The sequence below is a fragment of the Squalius cephalus genome (assembly GCF_949319135.1).
Source record: "Squalius cephalus genome assembly, chromosome: 5".
Taxonomy (NCBI): Eukaryota; Metazoa; Chordata; class Actinopteri; order Cypriniformes; family Leuciscidae; genus Squalius; species Squalius cephalus.
In genome coordinates, this window is record NC_137126.1 from 19,377,308 (window position 1) to 19,399,714 (window position 22,407).

The 22,407-nt window shown below is 41.9% G+C and overlaps 1 protein-coding gene across 1 annotated transcript in view; it reads left to right on the plus strand.

The window, feature by feature from the left end:
* LOC307159122 (leucyl-cystinyl aminopeptidase-like) overlaps window positions 1-22,407 on the plus strand; it is a 38,974-nt gene that overhangs the window by 11,773 nt on the left and 4,794 nt on the right. Inside the window, exons 20-30 of the mRNA XM_079872335.1 lie at window positions 9,738-9,812; window positions 12,449-13,271; window positions 13,434-13,572; window positions 14,629-14,760; window positions 14,857-14,977; window positions 15,128-15,279; window positions 15,972-16,085; window positions 16,203-16,334; window positions 16,471-16,602; window positions 16,794-16,945; window positions 22,253-22,344. Coding sequence (XP_079728461.1) covers window positions 9,738-9,812; window positions 12,449-13,271; window positions 13,434-13,572; window positions 14,629-14,760; window positions 14,857-14,977; window positions 15,128-15,279; window positions 15,972-16,085; window positions 16,203-16,334; window positions 16,471-16,602; window positions 16,794-16,945; window positions 22,253-22,344 — 2,064 coding nt within the window. The remainder of the gene's footprint in view (window positions 1-9,737; window positions 9,813-12,448; window positions 13,272-13,433; window positions 13,573-14,628; window positions 14,761-14,856; window positions 14,978-15,127; window positions 15,280-15,971; window positions 16,086-16,202; window positions 16,335-16,470; window positions 16,603-16,793; window positions 16,946-22,252; window positions 22,345-22,407) is intronic.

The following is a 22,407-nucleotide window of genomic DNA, read 5'->3' on the forward strand; positions in this document are numbered from 1 at the left end:
TGCCTCCTCCGAAGGCAGCGCTTGCAGGTTCACTACCTGGTCCCGGAAGGGAGTGGTAGGAACCTTGGGCACGTATCCGGGCCGGGGTCTCAGGATCACGTGAGAGTTATCCGGGCCGAATTCTAGGCACGATTCGTCGACCGAAAATGCATGCAGGTCCCCTACCCTCTTGATAGAGGCCAATGCAACCAGGAGTACTGTCTTACAGGACAGGATTTTTAACTCAGCTGATTGCAGAGGCTCAAAGGGTGGTCTCTGAAGTGCCGAAAGGACCAGAGACAAATCCCAAGAGGGTATAGAGAGTGGGCGAGGAGGATTCAGTCTCCTCGCTCCCCTCAGTAACCTGACGATCAGGTCGTGCCTTCCCAAAGACTTACCATCAACAGCATTGTGATGTGCGGCAATAGCGGCAACATACACTTTAAGGGTGGAGGGAGACAGCCTTCGCTCCAGCCCTTCTTGCAGGAAGGAAAGCACGGCTCTGAACGAGCAAGATCGGGGGTTCTCCTCGTGAGAGGAGCACCAGTCAACGAACAGGTTCCACTTCAACACATAGAGGCGCCTCGTAGAGGGGACTCTAGCGGAAGTGATGGTGTCAACTACCGCAGGGGGTAGGTCACCTAGAACCTCCGCATCCCGTCCAGGGACCAGACATGGAGTTTCCAGAGGTCTGGACGTGGGTGCCATAAGGGGGCCCAGTCTCTGAGAGAGCAGGTCCTCTCTCAGAGGGATGGGCCAGGGAGGGGCTGTCGCGAGGAGCACTAGTTCCGGGAACCAGGTCCGGTTGGGCCAATACGGTGCAACTAGCATGACCTGCTCCTCGTCCTCCATGACTTTGCACAAGGTCTGTGCAAGAAGGCTCACTGGGGGAAACGCATACTTGCATAGGCCCCGGGGCCAGCTGTGTGCCAGAGCATCCGTGCCGAGGGTCCCCTCGGTCAGGGAATAGAATAACTGGCAGTGAGACTTGTCCGAGGCGGCAAACAGATCTACCTGTGCGGTCCCGAAGCGCCTGAAAATCAGCTGGACCACCTGGGGATGGAGTCGCCATTCTCCCGGTAGCACCTGCTGCCGTGAAAGCTCGTCTGCTGCATGGTTGAGCAGGCCCGGAATGTAAACGGCACGAAGCGACCTCAGATGCTTCTGACTCCAGAGGAGGAGATGGTGGGCGAGTTGTGACATGTGGTGGGAGCGTAGACCACCTTGGCGGTTGATGTACGCAACGGTCGCAGTGCTGTCCGTACGGACCAGTACATGCTTGCCTAGTAGCAGCGTTTTGAAGCGGCTCAGTGCAAGACGTACTGCTAACAACTCGAGGCAGTAATGTGCCAATGCAGTTGAGGCCCCGTCCACAGACCTGAAGCTGCATACCCGTTGTACGTGGCCCCCCAGCCGGTGGCAGAGGCATCCGTGGAGACCACAGAGTGCCTGGACACTTGTTCCAGGGGAACACCTGCCCACAGGAACGAAGGGTCCGACCACAAGCTGAGAGTTTGGCGAAAGTGCGGAGTCACTTGGACCCGGCATGAGCCGCTCTGCCACGCCCATCTCGGGACTCGATCGTGGAGCCAGTGTTGGAGCGGCCTCATATGAAGCAATCCGAGCAGCGTAACCGCGGCTGCAGATGCCATATGCCCCAGGAGCCTCTGAAAAAGTTTCAGTGGTGCCGCTGTTCTGCGTCTGAGCATGCTCACGCAGTTCAACACTGACTGGACACGGGCCTCGGAGAGGCACGCTGTCATGTTGATCGAGTCCAACTCCATACCGAGAAAAGAGATCCTCTGCCCGGCGGTAAGTTTGCTCTTTTCCCAGTTGACCCGAAGCCCTAGGTGGCTGAGGTGACTGAGCACCATGTCCCTGTGTTCGCACAACTGCTCTCTCAACTGGGCCAGAATAAGCCAGTCGTCGAGGTAGTTGAGAATGCGAACACCACGCTCGCACATGGGAGCAATGGCCGCCTCCGCGACTTTCGTGAAGACGCGGGGCGACAGGGCCAGCCCGAAGGGTAAGACGTTGTACTGATATGCCCGCCCCTCGAACGCAAAGCGAAGAAATGGTCTGTGTCGAGGGAAAATCGAGACATGAAAGTACGCATCCTTCAGGTCGATCGCTGCAAACCAATCTTGGGGACGGATGCATTTGAAAATGCATTTCTGCGTAAGCATCTTGAACGGTAGCCTGTGAAGGGACCGGTTCAGGACGCGCAGGTCCAAGATTGGTCGTAATCCACCACGTTTCTTGGGTACAATGAAGTACGGGCTGTAGAAGCCGGTCTTCATATCGGCTGGAGGGACCGGCTCGATCGCGTCCTTCGCCAGTAGGACTGCGATCTCTGCCCTGAGCACAGGGGCATTGTCCGCCAGAACACGGGTGAACAGAATGCCCTTGAAAGCAGGGGGACGCCGGGCGAACTGAATCGCATAGCCGAGTCTGATGGAACGGATGAGCCAGCGAGACGGGCTGGGAAGCGTTAACCAGGCTCCCAGAGACCGAGCAAGCGGGACCAACGGCACCACAGACGTACCTGGGGTGGGGCAGTGCGGCGGAATGCAGGAACCCGACTCGGACGGCACAGCGGCCCGAAGTGGGGTCTGAGTGTGTGGTGCAGCACATACCTGCTTCCGTCGAAGGGCAGAGTGAGTGTGCGGAGGCGTCAGTGTGTCCGGAACACAGCCACTGCTGCCTGCTGGCGATGAAAGAGGGGCTCGGGAGTGACAAGGCATGGCGGCGTCGTCGACTGCCAAGCGCACCCTCTTGGGGCCCAGAGGTTTCAGAAATTGCTCTTTTTTTGAAAATGTGGGTACCACTGACCCATGGGTCAGTGACGGAACAAAAAGAAAAGGAAACAAAAGATTCTCCACCCGGCCCTCCACCGGGGGAAGGAGTGGCGCCTTCGCCATCTCCTGAAGAGCAACTAGATCCACCTCTGGGCCGCCCGTCTCAGGGTCGTTTGCACCGTCGCTTGCCTCCTGGTTTGGCAGCGCCCTGGATGGGCGGGGTCGGCTTCCTACGGCTTGCTCCACGCTGAGGCCTGGATGGTTGCTGCTGCTGGGGCTTAGCGGGAGCGGAGGACGCCGCAGAAGGCCGACCTCAGCGACGAGTAGACGGAGGGTCTGCGGCCAGCGGACGGGTGGGAGCAGCAGCGGTCCGCCAGGGCAGGATGTGCCGGATGGCCTCCGTCTGCTTCTGTGCGGCCGAGAACTGCTGGGCAAAGCTCTCGACCGCATTGCCGAACAACCCAACCTGGGAAAGAGGGGCATCCAGGAACCGATATTTATCGGTGTCCCTCATATCCGCCAGGTTGAGCCAAAGGTGGCGCTCCTGGACCACCAAGGTGGACATCGCCTGACCGACTGAACGTGCGGTTTCCTTCGTCGCCCGGAGGGCGAGGTCGGTTGCCACACGGAGCTCCCGGAGGAGCTCTGGGTCAGAACCACCCTCGTTCATGTCCATGAGCGCCTGGGCCTGGTGGACCTGTAAGAGCGCCATGGCATGGAGGGCGGAAGCAGCCTGTCCACAGGCCTTGTAAGCCTTCGCCGTTAGACCGGACGAAAACTTACAGGCCTTGGACGGGAGGCGTGGATTACCCCGCCAAGAGGAGGCGGACGCCGGACACAGTTGCATCGCGACGGCCCGCTCCACTGGGGGGATATCCACATACCCCTTAGCTGCCCTGCCGTCGAGGGTGGCGAGGGGGGAGGAGCCACTAAGACGGCTTCGGGCACTATACGGTGCCTTCCACGTCCTAGAAAGCTCCTCATGCACCTCCGGAAAGAAAGGTACCGGGGCGGCGCACTGAGAACCAGCACGGCCCGCCCCGAGAAACCAATCGTCCAACCGAGAAGGTTCGGGACATGGTGGAGGGTTCCACGCAAGCCCAACCTTCTCGGCGGCCCGGGAAAGCATAGCCGCCCATTCTGGATCGGTCTCGGACAACGCTACACGCCCTGAGGGGGGCAACACAGCCGAGTCGTCATCTCCAGAGGACTGAAGCTCCCCCTCCGATGCTGCGATAGACATCTGGTCGTCAGGAGGAGCCTCAAAGGAAACGGTTGGTCGTTCCGGAGAAGGACCAAGACGTTCGCTAAGGGACTTCAATGGCAGCAGCGCTTGTGAGGCGTGAGGGGCCCGAGGAGGTTGACTCGACGGGGAAGCCCTCACGGTAATCCTCAGATCACCCTGGTCATGCACTGAAGTAGGTCTATTCTGCGGGGCAGAATAAACACTAGATCGGGGCATAGGCGAGGGGACTGCACCTCCCTTGAGGTAAGCGAGTCTCGATCTAAGCGCTGAGATAGTCATATTCCCGCAATGGGAACATGAACTATCCACAAAAGCTGCCTCAGCGTGTTGAATGCCCAAACACGAGAGGCAACTACTGTGGCCATCTGCTGGCGCCAGGGAACGACGGCACCCAGAAACGCACAAGCGGAATGACATCTTGAAAAAGACGCAGGGTCACGCTTGTGTTGCTCTTTTAGTGAAAACAAAAAAATAGAAAAATAACTCTCTCAGTGCTGAGGCACCCAGGGGTAGCCGCGGTGTGAATGAACACACAGGGAAACGCCCACCGAACGGACACACACACACACACAGACACAGAACAATAGTGCTGTGAAAACAGCAGTTGTGAGCTGCAATGCTCGCGGCCACCGCTGATCACGCCGTCACACCAACACAAGGAGAGTCCTCTTCTCAATCTCAAAGGCAGTCTTTTCCTGTAGAGTTCGGAATGAAAGCAAAAGCTCGGCCCGCTTCCTGTTTATACCCGCGCTGCGGGGCGGGGGCGCGTGATACGATTCACGCACGCCAACGTTCATTGGCTCGTTCTGTAGACACTCGATGTTGTTAGGGCTCCCTGAAGTGATCCCAATTACGTCGTCACGTCGACGTTACGTCGAACGTGAGCGACTGAAAGGCAACTTTCGTTAACTTTACATTAAGTAAATCCACTTTAAAAAGCTAATTACTCCTGGACAGCAGCGCCATAGAAATATACAGAGCGACCGCTAAAACGGAAGTTCAAAGACAATATTCTAAAGATGGCGGTGCCCTCGTTTCTCTGGCGCATAAGGTCTATAGAATAAGGAGGTATGGCAAAATGATATGAATTTGATTGGTTCTTCACATGCAAACCCTTCTGTTACTAGGTAAAGCAAACTTTGTTTTAATGATTACTTCATTGTTAATCATCACAAAGTTAAAATTTAGTCATCTGTCTAGTTTCAATTCCCAAATGTGTTATTTATACACTCACACAACCAAAGTAAAAGGGGTATGGCAACACAACATACAGCATTCAAAAACACAGGACAGAACGTTTTAGTACATTGTGTTTCAAAGTGTTATCATGTTAGGCCTTAAAAAGGAAGTAAGGTTAGATGTTAGAGACATGGTTAGTTTGATATACAGTTTACTATTTTATCTATTAAAAATCCACCACAGTTCTGTAAAGGGAATAATTGCTTAAAGTCTGGTGTTACCTGGATGTATACCTGTATATTGGCCTGCATCTTGCACTGATCCAGAGACAACCATAGCGATTGTCTAACAAGGCTCTTATAGAGTAATGCTGTCATTGACTAAAATGTCAGTATAGAAAAGGCTGTCTGCCCATGCCAAATGGGTCATGTTCTGAAACAGAACCACATTATCACTTGTCTGACTGACTTACAAGTTGACTCATAGGCCTATATGCTTGACGCATCATCTTGGAGGGTCTGCACTTCTTCACCCGCACTACCCCCTCCCCGGTGCGCAGCGGGTGTGTCAGTTTCCCTGAATCAGAGAGCGGCTCCCGGACTCCTCCTAGGACAGGTTCTGCGCTGGTGACCAACTTCTAAACAAAACGAACATCTTTTCTCAGATATGCATGCATGTGGAATGGGTTATTTCACCAAAAACATGACATATGGATGGATGAGACCAAGAGGGCAAATGCGGCCTATCAGGAGCAACCTGTACATTAGTGCAGTCAAGCACCCTTTCCAGCATGCAGAGCACTCAATCTGACGCACCTGTGTCACTCAAGGCTATGTGTGTGGGCGCTGTGGCGATCTGAGGCTTTGTGGTCTGGGCACTGGAGATGCATGCTGCTGCGTTCACTGCAGTGTTTTCCACAATAGTAGTCTCTGCGTGGCTGACAGCAGCGGTCGCTACTTAAAAACGAGCAGTCAGGAAGAGAGTAAGAGTGTGGTTTCTTTGTTCTCAGCTTCCTTTGATGCTTATCATGGCTTCTTGCACCTCTGACGATGACCACTTGGTGATAGGCTTATACGGAACAACAGCTATGCGATATATTACACAATACATTTCCATATATTGGAAACTAGTGCTTACATTTTTCAATTTACAACAATATATCCATTGACCATGTATTGGCTATATATTAATGTATATAAAATATTTATAAATGAAGACAAAAATTGCATTGCATGTAATATTCACAAAGTTTTATCCTTTATTGTGTACATATATCGCACATGCTCCCATATAAATGTGAATGTATGTTCACACATATATATACACACACATTCACGGAATGAGTTACAACAGATTTCTAGTTCCCAGCATGCTTTGCTTCTGACTGTTAAAGTAGAGCAAATGTTAAAATTAATTGTTTTAAAAAAATTACAAGTTATTTCATGTGTTTTGCTCAATATTAATATAGGGGGAGATCTGTTCTATTATTTTGGAATTTAAAAGGTTTTCTGGTATGTCTGAGTTTTTGGGGTTACCGTACATTGTGCTGAAAAGAGCCTGTGGTTAAGCTGACGATTGGCCGAATACCATGAAGACTATAATTACTATGTTTTAAAAGTAATGGCTGTTCAATCCTCAGCACAGTGATAGTCTATTGGCTAAATACTTTAGTACATGCAGGTGTGCTTGTGCTTTTGTTAACTTGAAATTATGAAACATTTACAATGTAAATAATAATAAATAAATAAATAAAAAATATATATATATTTCATCTTTCTCTATATATGTGAGTTTATGCTGCATGAGTAAATATATCTGCAATATATGCAAATCATATGATACATACATTATGATATATTATCACATTCTTTTCAATTTATGAAAAGCGGCAATTCCTTATGTATTATTCAGTATATTGTAATATATTTACACAATATATCATTCTGTATATTTAAAAAATATACTGTTAAACCATTTAATATATTGATCATTCATATATAGGGAAATTTAGTTTCTTTTCATAAGGGTAAACAGGTTAGAAAGGGTAACATCAGGGCAGTTTCTAATAAACATCATCACAATTTCCTGCGAAATGTTCTTCATTCGACCTTTTCTGCTGGTGATTATCAATGATTTCGGCCGCATTATTGAGACGGACCAGTAGTCGACAGGGCTTTCTTTGGCAGCAGTGTAGCATAGAAGTCTGCCAGTGGAAGACAAGACTCTGGGCTCTCACTGAAATAGCGTAAGAGCATTTTGTAAATGGTTTTAGGGGTAACAAACATGTCAGGTGAAGGATTTCTTTTTAGCCCTACTTTGACAATGTTTTCATTGCAAGTTTGATCATTTTCTTTACATCATACAACACCATCTGTACTGATTAACTCTTTACCCCTCCCCAAGACTGGAGACATATTACTTAGGCTACTCAATTTTAAGCAGCACAACTGTTTTCAACACTGATAATAATCAGAAATGATTCTTGAGCAACAAATCAGCATATAAGAATACATTTCTGAAGGATCACTGAAAAAAAATATGCTGAAAATTCAGCTTTGATCACAGGAATAAATATATTTGAACTATATTTACATAGAAAGCTATTTTAATTTGTAATAATATTTTGCAATACTGTTTTTTTACCGTATTTTTTATTGAATAAAAGCAGCCTTGCATGGTGAGCAAAAGAGACTTGTTTCAAAAAGGATGTCGAGATTAGCACTGCATTATTCATATACTTTATATTGTCAATAAATAGCTTGAGACAGTAACACTCATACTGTAACATGCCAACAATCGTGTAATGTATAGGCCTACATGAATGAAACATACACATTAGCGCTATAATGTTTAGATCGCCTCGTTTTGGTTAAGAATAAAACGACAGGAGGTCATACATAGACTATATTGACTATCTCCTTGAATTTAAATCTAGATGTACTCACACTGGCCTCTGCGTGAACACACTACGTCCCCCGCGTATTCTACGGCCATTAGCTGTATAAACAGTAGAAGTCAATGGAATTTCCCCATAGAGAGCCAAGTAAATGTGAGGGTGTGGGCTCCTTTTACTGTCGCTAGGAGGCAATATTGCTTTACTTCAGTTCACAATACACTCAAGCCAGCCATTATAAATCTGTCAACAGTGTCTATAAAAACATTAACATACAAAGTAAGGATTTTTAATAGAATTACATTTCCCCTTCCATTCCCAGATAGGCTAATCAAAAAAGCCTGTACAATACCAACTGCATCAAGTTGGTACTAAATTGTAAATAGTCTAATAGCTTAATAATAAATAAAAACACATAATTACAAACCACATGTTATTATTTTTATACCTATTTATTAGTCTGGTGATATGGTGGTTCATCAGTATGGGATTGTAACTGTTTTCACAGTATGCTACTCCTCAATAAACAGATAGGCTACTGCTGTAGAAAACAATGACCCAACTATTTATAACGGTTCCACTGCACAAATGTGCTGCACACTGCAAGCTCTTGAGAATACACCAGCCTATTGTTGTGTTTTTTCAGAGAGTGAAATTGTTTGCATGTGATTGTCCAAATTGCTGAACATTGACGCTATTACAGTTATTCTTGTTGAGCATGGCAGTCTGTCTTAGCGCATGGAATCTGCAAACCATTTAAATCATCAGGAATATGGAGCTATTGGTATGAATTAATCTCTTTATGAAATCTTTTTTTATATGTAGATTTTATGTTATGTTTCATAGGCTAAGTTTTAATCAAAATTGTGTACATTTTTAATTCAAATATTTTTTTTTTTTACTCTCTATATGTGTCTGTGTGATTATATGCGAAGCTGTCATTAATGAGGATAAAATGATCAATATGCCAGCCAGTCAGTTCAGTGGCTGTATTCCTTTAGGAGTGCAGCAGCAGGAGTGCTGTCTTAAAGGGATAGTTCACCCAAAATAAAATAAAAAATGTCATCATTTAGGCTACTCGTGTCGTTCCAAACCTATATGACTTTCTTTCATTTGCGGAGCACTAAAAGAGATGTTAGGTGGCATGTTAGGTAATCAGAATCAGAAGAATCAGAATTAGATTTATTTCCAAATCTCGGTGACGCTTCCCAATCCCACACACAGAAAAAAAAGAAAGAAAGAAAGAAAAAACAGGACACAGATAATAAAATAAGACAAGTGATAAATTGTGTGTTTGGAATTCCACATGTTTTTTTCTATATTGACTATAAAGTCATTCGAGTCGTAACAGCATGACGGAATGTCCATTTCGGGGTGAGCTGTCACTTTAAACGGGGCAGCTGAATGGGGAAGTAACACTCGTGTTGCTTGTTTCGCAGCAGTGAGTGCCACTTTCAGCTTGTGTACTGTTATATCGAAAAACAGTGTGCAGCGATGGCACAATAAACCGCTGATCGATCATTTTATTGCTGTGAAGTGACAGAGCTGTAGATCAGGATAACAATGCTAAGCTAGCAACAGTTGATCTGATGCGTTCCTGCGTTTAGTGAATGTGTTACTCTTCACCTCTCTCAGGATTAAACATCCGCACTTTCAGCTGAAACAGGATTTGTTTTTACTTCAGACCTACATTTAATCATGGATACATTTGAAAGCGGTAAGGCTGCAGCTAATATGGACTCTTAATTTAAACGCGAGGTCTTGCACCTCAAAAAAAGTTATCGGCTAACATGCTACAGCTAGCCGCTTCGCTTTTTATGTATACTGCGATTTAATTTTCTCAAGTACTGCTCTTGTATTGTGATAACATGTTTTTTATCATCGTCCTTGATCTGTGCAGATTAATTCAGAGTTAGTTATGGAGCTGGTTTGGTTTGGTTAAGGAAACAAAGATAACATTTAATGCAAACTTCAAGCTGGCTAACTTACATATTTAAATAGCCATTCGTGCATAAGCTTCGACAGGTCATGACATGATCTCTGATTAAATTAAATTATATCATTGTTTATGAGGGGAAGTGAATAATCAGTAAATTAGATCAGTAATTTATTTGTTTTGGTGACTGTCATTCACGTGATGTCTCACAATGTTCTGCTGTCAGCATCCACATTTGACTTTATATTCCCTTTAAGTCATCATCACATCTGATCTGACAAGCTAACGTTACGTGCATCAGACCTAAATCTCCAGAGTCCCAGGGTTCATGCTTTGCCCAAAATCTTGTCCTAATCTTTGCAAGGTGACATTTGCTGCTTTGTGTTTTTATGGTCTTGCACATGTGACACACAGGCCAGCTGGTTGTCACTTTTTAGTACTGTCTTTGCTTATCTCCTAGTTTAGTTAGCTTAAAATAGTTTCTGTGTTTTCTGGCAATGACAGCAAAAGCAAAAAAAAAAAAAAAAAAACCTGTTCTTGTTGACTTCCTGAATGAGAATTTGCCTGTTAAGAAAGTTTCGCTCACAAAAAACTCCCAAGATCACATTATTTGACTAATTTATTCACGCTTTTGCTTAAAGCAGTTATTTTACAAGCATCACGATTTTTTTCATAGATTACAATTAACCACGATCTAATTACCGTAACGTGCGCAAAACAGCACGTTATGAGAAACAGTAATGAGAATCAACACTAGAAATAATTGGTTTGTGTATCATAGTGGTAGTGATAATTTGAGTGCGAAATGTTATTAAAGTTACCATGAAATCAAATATCCTATAAATGTGCTATTTATTATAAAAAATTATCTATAATTTATCAGTGTACATAATTTTTTTTATTAATTTGCCTATGTAATCTTTAAAGTCAGCATTTTGATAGTCTTTTCTTCCTTATTGTTGTAACGTAGGCCTACCGGTATATCCCAGTGAACCGGCTTTTCAAACAAGAAAAATGTAGGATGGGCCATCATTTTGTCCAGCGGTATTTTTAAATTTGATTATATATTTTTCTGAAGTTGGATATTAGTGGAATATTAAACTTTTAGACTTGCATGATACAAATAGGCCTATTTCATTTAATAAACAATGATTTAAGTTTGTTCTTTTTATTTTTTATTACTTTGCTCAACAACTTTGAGGACTTCTTTTTAACTTGCATTAGTTTGCCTATAATATGAGGGTATCTAAAATGTTGGTATCAAAGCAACCTTATTTCCTGTAAAATATACCTAACTTGATGTATATCGCTATCATGAAAACAAAATTACTCATATAAGTTAAGGTCATATCCTATAACTCTTAATCATGTAAAATAATCGTGATAACAATACTGACCAACATAAGTGTAATTAGGATTTTTGCTCTAATCGTGCAGCCATATCCTCCCAGCAACCTGTCATTCACATGAGATCACAGCAACAATTCATTGATCTTATCAATTCCTGATGGACAAAATCATTTATTTCTCATTTGAGAAGTCATTTCACTCAGATGTGTCACAACAGGAAAGAAAAGATTATATCAACTTCCGCTCCATGACGACTTTAACTGATATAGGCTAATTATGGCATCTTAAAGCAGATAGTCTTGAAAAAATAGGCAGAATTTTAATCACATATGCAAAATATATTATTCATTTATGAAATAGGATCTTGATATGTTTCTGTGAGATTTATTAAGGAACTGTAGCAAGTGTTTGCTTATGTGCCTATGACTGAATAGTTCACAAACTGAACTGTGCTAAACGATAAATCAGGCATGTTGTTGTTAAAAAGAAGTTGACTTTCAGGTCACTTAAAGAACAAGAGTCTTTGTCCAGCAGACCTGAGTTTGCCCTCAGGTCAGTAGGTAGGACACATTAGTTGTTTCAAGCAATGTGCTAAATAGTAATTTGATCACTGTTAACTCAGACAGTGCTTTGATTTATTTAATTCATTTAGTCTAATTCTCTGTGGAAGGAGTAAAAGAGGAACACTGCGGTCACTTTATTTTCTTGACAAATCATATGCAGACAATAGTTAAGCAACATTGAATTGTGCATGAAATAGGTTATGCTGTACATTGGTGACAGCCTGTGGTCATGGGTGGAAGTATTTACTGAACCGAATCTTATCGTTTGTATGCACTGAGACGCATGGTAATTTGCTTTTCTTTCATCTTTAGTTTGACTTTCATTTGTTTTCTTCCTTTTACACTCTGACTCAAACCACTTATGTAGGCTGACTACAAAATCACTCAACTTTTCAGAAAAGCTCTTGGTTATTTTAGACGGCATCGCGCTTGTAAACAGGAAGCCACTTCCAACTACCGTGCTTTCGTATTCACTTGTTTTTCTGTTGCTGCTCTAACCTACAGAAAGAGCTCCCCTGCCAAGGAACATGATTGAGAACAGCATGTTTGAGGAAGAGCCAGATGTGGTGGATTTGGCGAAGGAGTCCACTTCCTACCCCATCGACTCAGATGATGTAGTCTATGAACCCCGCAGCTCACGACTTTTAGTCCGAGGCCTTGGAGAAAACGACCTGGACGAAGACGAGGAAGACTACGAATCCTCCGCCCGTCTTCTTGGCATGTCCTTCATGAACCGTAGTTCCAACCAGCGCAGCGCTGCCTCATCCTACACCCGCCACCAGCCTTCTGGATCGTGCTCGATGCCTTCAGCTAAGACCACGGTGGTAGGTGTTCTCCTCCTGGTTGTGGTGGTCTCCATATTCATGGTCATTTACTTCGTTCCAAGCTGCACTTTCACCAGAACGGGGTGCCCAAAGACAAATTCAACCATGGAGAGAATCTATCCAATTTCTACAAGTAAAGAACTTTTCCCATGGACAGAGTTGAGGTTACCATCCAGTGTGCATCCTGTGCATTACGACATTTCACTCCATCCCGACCTGAAGAATATGACCTTTCAAGGCAGTGTGTCAATCAAAGTGGAAGTGTTACATGAAACGAAGATTATTGTCCTGCACAGTTCTGATATGAACATAACCAAGGCCACTTTCCAAGATAAAGTGGTCCACGTCCTGGAGTACAAACCTTGGCAGCAGATCGCCATCAAATTTCCAGAAGATCTTAAGAAGGGGCAATATGTTTTGAACATTAACTACACAGCAAACTTCTCCAACAGCTATGATGGCTTCTACAACAGCTCTTATGTTGACATAAATGGTACAAAAAGGTATGTGCAGTCAAATTCACCTTTGTGTAACCTTCTGAATATTTAGGATAAATTTGAATGAACTAGTCTGCTTAAGTGTGTTGATTGATAGTTACTTCTACTTAGTTATATATCTTTATGCCTCTCAAACACTTCTTTTAATTCACTTCATCTTTCTTCTAGAGTTTTGGCCGCTACTCAGTTTGAGCCCTTGGCAGCCCGCAAGGCTTTCCCTTGTTTTGACGAGCCAGCTTTTAAATCAACTTTTCTTATCAAGATTACCAGAGAATCCAAGTATATCAGTCTTTCAAACATGCCCAAGGTAGTTTTGTTTGTTTGATTACTTATTTACTGTTTTTTCCACTTTAAATGAAGTGGCTAATACATAAAATTGTGTATGCTCTTGAATATGTGGTTTATGAGGACACAAATGTGAATAATGACATGGGTATTACAACGGAAACATGGTTTATGAGGACACGTCCTGTCTCCTCGTAAACAAAATGGATTAAAAAGCATACTGAATGTTTTAATGCAGTAAATTTTTGGTGATGATATAGGGTTAGTGTTAGGGGATAGTTTGTACAGTACAAAAACCATTACGCCTATGGAGAGTCCATGTAAACCACATATACAAGTGTGTGTGTGTTTGTGTATACACTACCGTTCAAAGTTTGTTTTTGTAGTTAAAAAAAAAAACTTTTATTCAGCAAGGATGCATTCAATTGATCAGAAGTGATAGTAAAGGTAAATAGTAATAGTAAAGGTAGGCCTGGATAGTAAAGTAAATTCTATGATGTTAGAAAATATATATATTTTTTTTTTTCAAATTGATGCGGTTCTTACCGTTACCTTTTTATTCATAAAAGTAGCATGATTTTTTTTTATCACAGTTTACACAAAAATATCAAGCAGCACAACAGTTCACATCATTGATAATAATATAGTAATCGTTTCTTGAGCATCAAATCAGTATATGATATTAGATTTCTGAAGGATCATGTGACACTGAAGACTGGAGTAATGGCTGGTGAAATTCAGCTTTGCCATCACAGGAATAAATTACATTTTAAAATATATTACATTAGACGATGGGTATTTCAAATTGTAATAATATTTCGCACTACTGTTTTTACATTCACATTACTGTTTTTAATGTATTTTTGTTCACACATGTTCTTACATTCAGTCTTGGTGAGCATAATAGAGTTATTTCAAAAACATAAACTTTCTGACCCCAAACTTTTGAACAGTATTGTGTATATAATATTTGTTTTATAAAACCTTGTCAGATTTTTTTGATTTTCTTATTTTTCTTTTGATAATTTTATAGTTTTGTAATTGTATTGTCCATACATTCTTGTTTGAATTTTTTTAGGTCAAAACCATGGATTTAAAAAATGGTTTTCAAGAAGACGAGTTTAAGAAAAGTGATACAATGAGCACTTACCTGGTTGCATTTATCGTGGCTGAATTTAGTAGTTACAGCAAGAATGTCTCTAATACTACGGTATGTATTCTTCTCAAAATCGCTGTCTTGTGTTGAAAATATTCTGGAAACATATTGCATTATCGGTATAGTTATTTTTTCTCAAATGTTGTGCAGGTGTCTGTGTATGCCGTTCCAGACAAAAAGGAACAAGTGCATTATGCTCTGTGCACAGCTGCAAAACTGTTGGAGTTCTACAATACGTTCTTTGAGATCGACTACCCATTAAGCAAGTTAGGTAAGACACCTTTCCTTACAAAAACTCTTCAAACTGGGATTATTAGATTCCTAGAATAGCTGAATGTACACACTAATGTAATTATGAATAACTTAAAAAAATGTAATTGTGTTGCCTTACATGACCACGTTTTCTTTCGAAAATCAATAGATTTAGTGGCCATTCCTGACTTCCTCGCTGGAGCCATGGAGAACTGGGGACTAATCACATTCCGTGAGACAACTTTGCTAGTAGGGAATAATTCCTCCCCTATAGACAAGCAACTGGTGACTTCTGTCATTGCTCATGAACTTGCCCACCAGGTAATTCACTTTATGAATAAAGCAACATTCTCATGACAGGGTAATAATAGTCACGTTCAAATGGTTTATAACTATTGCTGGTAAAAGCAGACAGTTGGCATTATCAGGACCCACAAATATTGCCCCATTGCATTATACATTTTTATATATATATCATAGAAGATATATATATATATATATATATATATATATATATATATATATATATATATATATATATATATATATATATATATATATATATATATATAATCTTCTATATACCGTAATATATATATATTTGTAAATGTGTATGTATATATGTGTATATAAACATTATTTAAATACACACATTATATAAATACACACATATGCATATATATATATATATATATATATATATATATATATATTTAAGAAATATTTGCATGTATATACTGTATATATATTTATATATAATTTATATTATATATAAATAATCTAAAATATATACATGCATATTTTGTGTATTTATATATTCAAAATAATCATACACAGTACACACATATATATTTTGTAAACACAAACTTTTATTTTGGATGCGATTAATCGTTGCCCAGCACCAATAGTAATATAAAATACAAATGATAAATCGGAAATGAAGTCTTTCAATTCTAATAAAAAGAAAAGGCAAGTCAGACATGCTATGTTCATTATGTTGTTTTTCTCTTCAGTGGTTTGGAAATCTAGTGACTATGAGATGGTGGAATGATCTTTGGCTGAATGAAGGATTTGCAACCTACATGCAGTACATGTCGATTCAAAATGTGTTCCCAGAACTTGACATAGTAAGTTTTAGACTAAAATAGGAGAAATTCCCTTTGTTTCTTTCAGTACATTATTTTTTGTTGTTTGAATGTTTCATTTAAAATGTCTATATTTAATCTTGTGTCTTTCATTTACAGGGCACTGAATTTTTAAATGTTCGATTTAAAGCACTAGCCAAAGATGCACTGAACTCGTCCCACCCAGTGTCTTCTGTCGTGAGCACCCCAGAGCAGGTGGAAGAGATGTTTGACTCTGTGTCTTATGAGAAGGTATATCGTACATTACTTATTGCTTGTGAAGTGGTTTAATTAACCCTCTTTTTGAAAACTGGCACAATGTAATCATTTTCATTGATTGTTATTGATTGTATATCTATTCTCATAACTTGTTTCTTGATCATGCAAGGGTGCTTCAATACTGCTGATGCTCAATGCAACCCTCACAAATGGGGAGTTTCGAAAAGGAGTGATTGAGTACTTACTAAAGTATAACCGATCAAACACAGAAAGTGAAGATTTATGGAACAGTCTTTCACAGGTCAGACCTTCTTTTTACTAGATTTAATTTAAAATGTCTGAACAGTGATTGCTTTTCAACATTTACGATAACAAAGCACATAGTTTTTTTGAGTGTCATCCATACAGTTACTATACTTAATGAAAAAGCAACTGGGCTGACATCTGAGGCATGTTTTTATTAGCGTGCACTGACATCTATGTTCTCCATAGGTGAGCAAACAAAATGTAAGTGTATCTGAGATGATGAACACTTGGACTGTTCATAAGGGCTTTCCTCTGGTCACAGTGAAGAGGAATGGCACTCAAGTGACATTGTCGCAAGAACATTTCCTTATGAATTCTGAAAACAGCACAGACGACAGGTAGAGGATTTTAACTGTAAACATTGATCTAAAAATGTATTATAATGAATTGGGGCGAGATTAGATCCGTTTGCTGTTGGTTAGTAATGTTTTTTAGGCTCTTTTTGCTACTTTAGGTATCATATGTTCCAGAAAATAAGTTGCACTTGACTATCAATCAAACCGGGTCAAAAATATTGTCACCATTTACTCATCCTCGTGTCGTTCCAAACCTGTAAGACTTTCGTTCATCTTTAGAACACAACTGAAGATCTTTTTAATAAAATCTGAGCCAGTTCTGTACTCTCCATTGACAGCTACCACTTTGACGCTTTAAAAAGTTAAGAGATTGTAAATCTAATCCAAATGAATTGAGTGGTTTAGTCAGAATTTTCTGAGACATGATCACTTTATATGATGAACAGATTTAATTTAGGCTTTTATTCCCATATAACATTGATCAGCGGACATAAACAGAAGCTCAACTGAACCTGCTTGACAAACGAGAACAAACCTCTTGAAGCTCAAACGTGCTGCGTAACACGAGAATGAACCTCATTGGTTCTTGTGGAAGCTCAAACGTGTTGTGTAACATGAGAATGAACCTCATTGGTTCTTATGGAAGCTCAAACGTGCTGCGTAACACGAGAATGAACCTCATTGGTTCTTGAGGAGCTCAAACGTGCTGCGTAACATGAGAATGAACCTCATTGGTTCCTGAGAAGCTCAAACGTGCTGCGTAACACGAGAATGAACCTCATTGGTTCTTGTGGAAGCTCAAACGTGCTGCGTAACATGAGAATGAACCTCATTGGTTCTTTTGGAAGCTCAAACGTGCTGCGTAACACGAGAATGAACCTCATTGGTTCTTGAGAAGCTCAAACGTGCTGCGTAACATGAGAATGAACCTCATTGGTTCTTGTGGAAGCTCAAACGTGCTGCATAACACGAGAATGAACCTCATTGGTTCTTGTGGAAGCTCAAACGTGCTGCGTAACACGAGAATGAACCTCATTGGTTCTTGAGGAGCTCAAACGTGCTGCGTAACACGAGAATGAACCTCATTGGTTCTTTTGGAAGCTCAAACGTGCTGCGTAACACGAGAATGAACCTCATTGGTTCTTGAGAAGCTCAAACGTGCTGCATAACACGAGAATGAACCTCATTGGTTCTTGAGAAGCTCAAACGTGCTGCGTAACACGAGAATGAACCTCATTGGTTCTTGAGGAGCTCAAACGTGCTGCGTAACACGAGAATGAACCTCATTGGTTCTTTTGGAAGCTCAAACGTGCTGCGTAACACGAGAATGAACCTCATTGGTTCTTGAGAAGCTCAAACGTGCTGCGTAACACGAGAATGAACCTCATTGGTTCTTGAGGAGCTCAAACGTGCTGCGTAACACGAGAATGAACCTCATTGGTTCTTTTGGAAGCTCAAACGTGCTGCGTAACACGAGAATGAACCTCATTGGTTCTTGAGAAGCTCAAACGGGCTGCGTAACACGAGAATGAACCTCATTGGTTCTTTTGGAAGCTCAAACGTGCTGCGTAACACGAGAATGAACCTCATTGGTTCTTGAGAAGCTCAAACGTGCTGCGTAACACGAGAATGAACCTCATTGGTTCTTGAGAAGCTCAAACGTGCTGCGTAACACGAGAATGAACCTCATTGGTTCTTTTGGAAGCTCAAACGTGCTGCGTAACACGAGAATGAACCTCATTGGTTCTTGAGGAGCTCAAACGTGCTGCGTAACACGAGAATGAACCTCATTGGTTCTTTTGGAAGCTCAAACGTGCTGCGTAACACGAGAATGAACCTCATTGGTTCTTGAGAAGCTCAAACGGGCTGCGTAACACGAGAATGAACCTCATTGGTTCTTGAGAAGCTCAAACGTGCTGCGTAACACGAGAATGAACCTCATTGGTTCTTTTGGAAGCTCAAACGTGCTGCGTAACACGAGAATGAACCTCATTGGTTCTTGAGAAGCTCAAACGGGCTGCGTAACACGAGAATGAACCTCATTGGTTCTTTTGGAAGCTCAAACGTGCTGCGTAACACGAGAATGAACCTCATTGGTTCTTGAGAAGCTCAAACGGGCTGCGTAACACGAGAATGAACCTCATTGGTTCTTTTGGAAGCTCAAACGTGCTGCGTAACACGAGAATGAACCTCATTGGTCCTTGAGGAGCTCAAACGTGCTGCGTAACACGAGAATGAACCTCATTGGTTCTTGAGAAGCTCAAACGGGCTGCGTAACACGAGAATGAACCTCATTGGTTCTTTTGGAAGCTCAAACGTGCTGCGTAACACGAGAATGAACCTCATTGGTTCTTTTGGAAGCTCAAACGTGCTGCGTAACACGAGAATGAACCTCATTGGTTCTTGAGGAGCTCAAACGTGCTGCGTAACACGAGAATGAACCTCATTGGTTCTTTTGGAAGCTCAAACGTGCTGCGTAACACGAGAATGAACCTCATTGGTTCTTTTGGAAGCTCAAACGTGCTGCGTAACACGAGAATGAACCTCATTGGTTCTTGAGAAGCTCAAACGTGCTGCGTAACATGAGAATGAACCTCATTGGTTCTTGAGAAGCTCAAACGTGCTGCGTAACATGAGAATGAACCTCATTGGTTCTTGAGAAGCTCAAACGTGCTGCGTAACACGAGAATGAACCTCATTGGTTCTTGAGGAGCTCAAACGTGCTGCGTAACACGAGAATGAACCTCATTGGTTCTTTTGGAAGCTCAAACGTGCTGCGTAACACGAGAATGAACCTCATTGGTTCTTGAGAAGCTCAAACGGGCTGCGTAACACGAGAATGAACCTCATTGGTTCTTTTGGAAGCTCAAACGTGCTGCGTAACACGAGAATGAACCTCATTGGTTCTTGAGAAGCTCAAACGTGCTGCGTAACACGAGAATGAACCTCATTGGTTCTTTTGGAAGCTCAAACGTGCTGCGTAACACGAGAATGAACCTCATTGGTTCTTGAGGAGCTCAAACGTGCTGCGTAACACGAGAATGAACCTCATTGGTTCTTTTGGAAGCTCAAACGTGCTGCGTAACACGAGAATGAACCTCATTGGTTCTTGAGAAGCTCAAACGGGCTGCGTAACGAGAATGAACCTCATTGGTTCTTTTGGAAGCTCAAACGTGCTGCGTAACACGAGAATGAACCTCATTGGTTCTTGAGAAGCTCAAACGGGCTGCGTAACACGAGAATGAACCTCATTGGTTCTTTTGGAAGCTCAAACGTGCTGCGTAACACGAGAATGAACCTCATTGGTCCTTGAGGAGCTCAAACGTGCTGCGTAACACGAGAATGAACCTCATTGGTTCTTGAGAAGCTCAAACGGGCTGCGTAACACGAGAATGAACCTCATTGGTTCTTTTGGAAGCTCAAACGTGCTGCGTAACACGAGAATGAACCTCATTGGTTCTTTTGGAAGCTCAAACGTGCTGCGTAACACGAGAATGAACCTCATTGGTTCTTGAGGAGCTCAAACGTGCTGCGTAACACGAGAATGAACCTCATTGGTTCTTTTGGAAGCTCAAACGTGCTGCGTAACACTAGAATGAACCTCATTGGTTCTTTTGGAAGCTCAAACGTGCTGCGTAACACGAGAATGAACCTCATTGGTTCTTGAGAAGCTCAAACGTGCTGCGTAACATGAGAATGAACCTCATTGGTTCTTGTGGAAGCTCAAACGTGCTGCGTAACACGAGAATGAACCTCATTGGTTCTTTTGGAAGCTCAAACGTGCTGCGTAACACGAGAATGAACCTCATTGGTCCTTGAGGAGCTCAAACGTGCTGCGTAACACGAGAATGAACCTCATTGGTTCTTTCGGAAGCTTAAACGTGCTGCGTAACACGAGAATGAACCTCATTGGTTCTTGAGAAGCTCAAACGTGCTGCGTAACACGAGAATGAACCTCATTGGTTCTTGTGGAAGCTCAAACGTGCTGCGTAACACGAGAATGAACCTCATTGGTTCTTTTGGAAGCTCAAACGTGCTGCTTAACACGAGAATGAACCTCATTGGTTCTTGAGAAGCTCAAACGTGCTGCGTAACACGAGAATGAACCTCATTGGTTCTTGAGAAGCTCAAACGTGCTGCGTAACACGAGAATGAACCTCATTGGTTCTTGTGGAAGCTCAAACGTGCTGCGTAACACGAGAATGAACCTCATTGGTTCTTGTGGAAGCTCAAACGTGCTGCGTTGCTGTCAATGGAGGGACAGAAATCACTCAGATTTTATAAAAAATATCTTCATTTGTGGTTTAGAACGAAATGAGGGTGAGTAAATTAGAATTAAGATTTTTGGGTGAACTAACCCTTTAAAAGAATAAACAAAGATCGCATAGGTGTATAGGTAAAATTATTCCTCTTAGAAATAATGTAAAATACCAGTACATAAAACGGAACGTTTACAAACATAGTGGCAGTAAAGACATTTATAAAGATTTCTATTTCAAATACATACTGTTCTTTTGGACGTTTTATTTACCAAAAAAAAATTTTATTGTGATTTCCACACAAAAATTAAGCACCACAACTGTATTAGCATAGATAATAATAAGAAATGTTTCTTGAGCTGTAAATCAGCATATTAGAATGACTTGTGAATGATCGGTTGACACTGAAGACTGGAGCACAGCTGTGGCCAAAAGTATTGGCAGTGAAAATGTTTTCTGCTTTAGTTGTGGTGTTGATTCACATTGTTTCTAGATTATTGTGCAGAGTAATCAGATGTATTTTAAATAATTGCAACAAGCTTCACAATACACAAAATATAATTTCACTAATCATATCATCAGCACATTGGAAAGTGTGAACAAGTACTAGTCATGTGAAATCACTCCGATGAAAGGCTTATCATTAATTTCCAGTATACCATAGAAACATGTAAATATAAACTTCTATTATAGAAGTATAATTTATGTAACTGACAATATTTTTGGCCACGGATGTAATGGCTACTGAAAATTAATCTTTGACATCACAGGAATAAATTATGTTTTAAAATATATTAAAATAGAAAGCAGTTATTTTAAATTATAATAATATTTTACAATAATTGTTTTTACTGTATTTTTTTTTTTAACAAATAAATGCAACTTTGTTGAGCATAAGAGACTTCCAAAAACATTTCAAAATCTTTCTGAACTTTGAACTGTAGTGTCTGGCATGAGATAGAATAGTCTTGTTTGTATTAAGGTTCCAGAGGTTTAAACAAGCTCTGTTATAATGATCTATTAAAACAGCAAGCTTTACTTGAAGTCTTAATGTTTAATTTTAATTGATCGACTTTTGTGGTACATATAGCCGCTTGTGGCATGTTCCCCTGACATATGTGAACGACAGCTGTAGTGTTCTCAGCTCCTGCAAGCAAGTGTTTCATCTCAAGGACAAAACAGGTAAGCATTGTCCTCAGGACCGAGTGTACGTGCATAGACAGATGATTCCAACTACTGGAAATG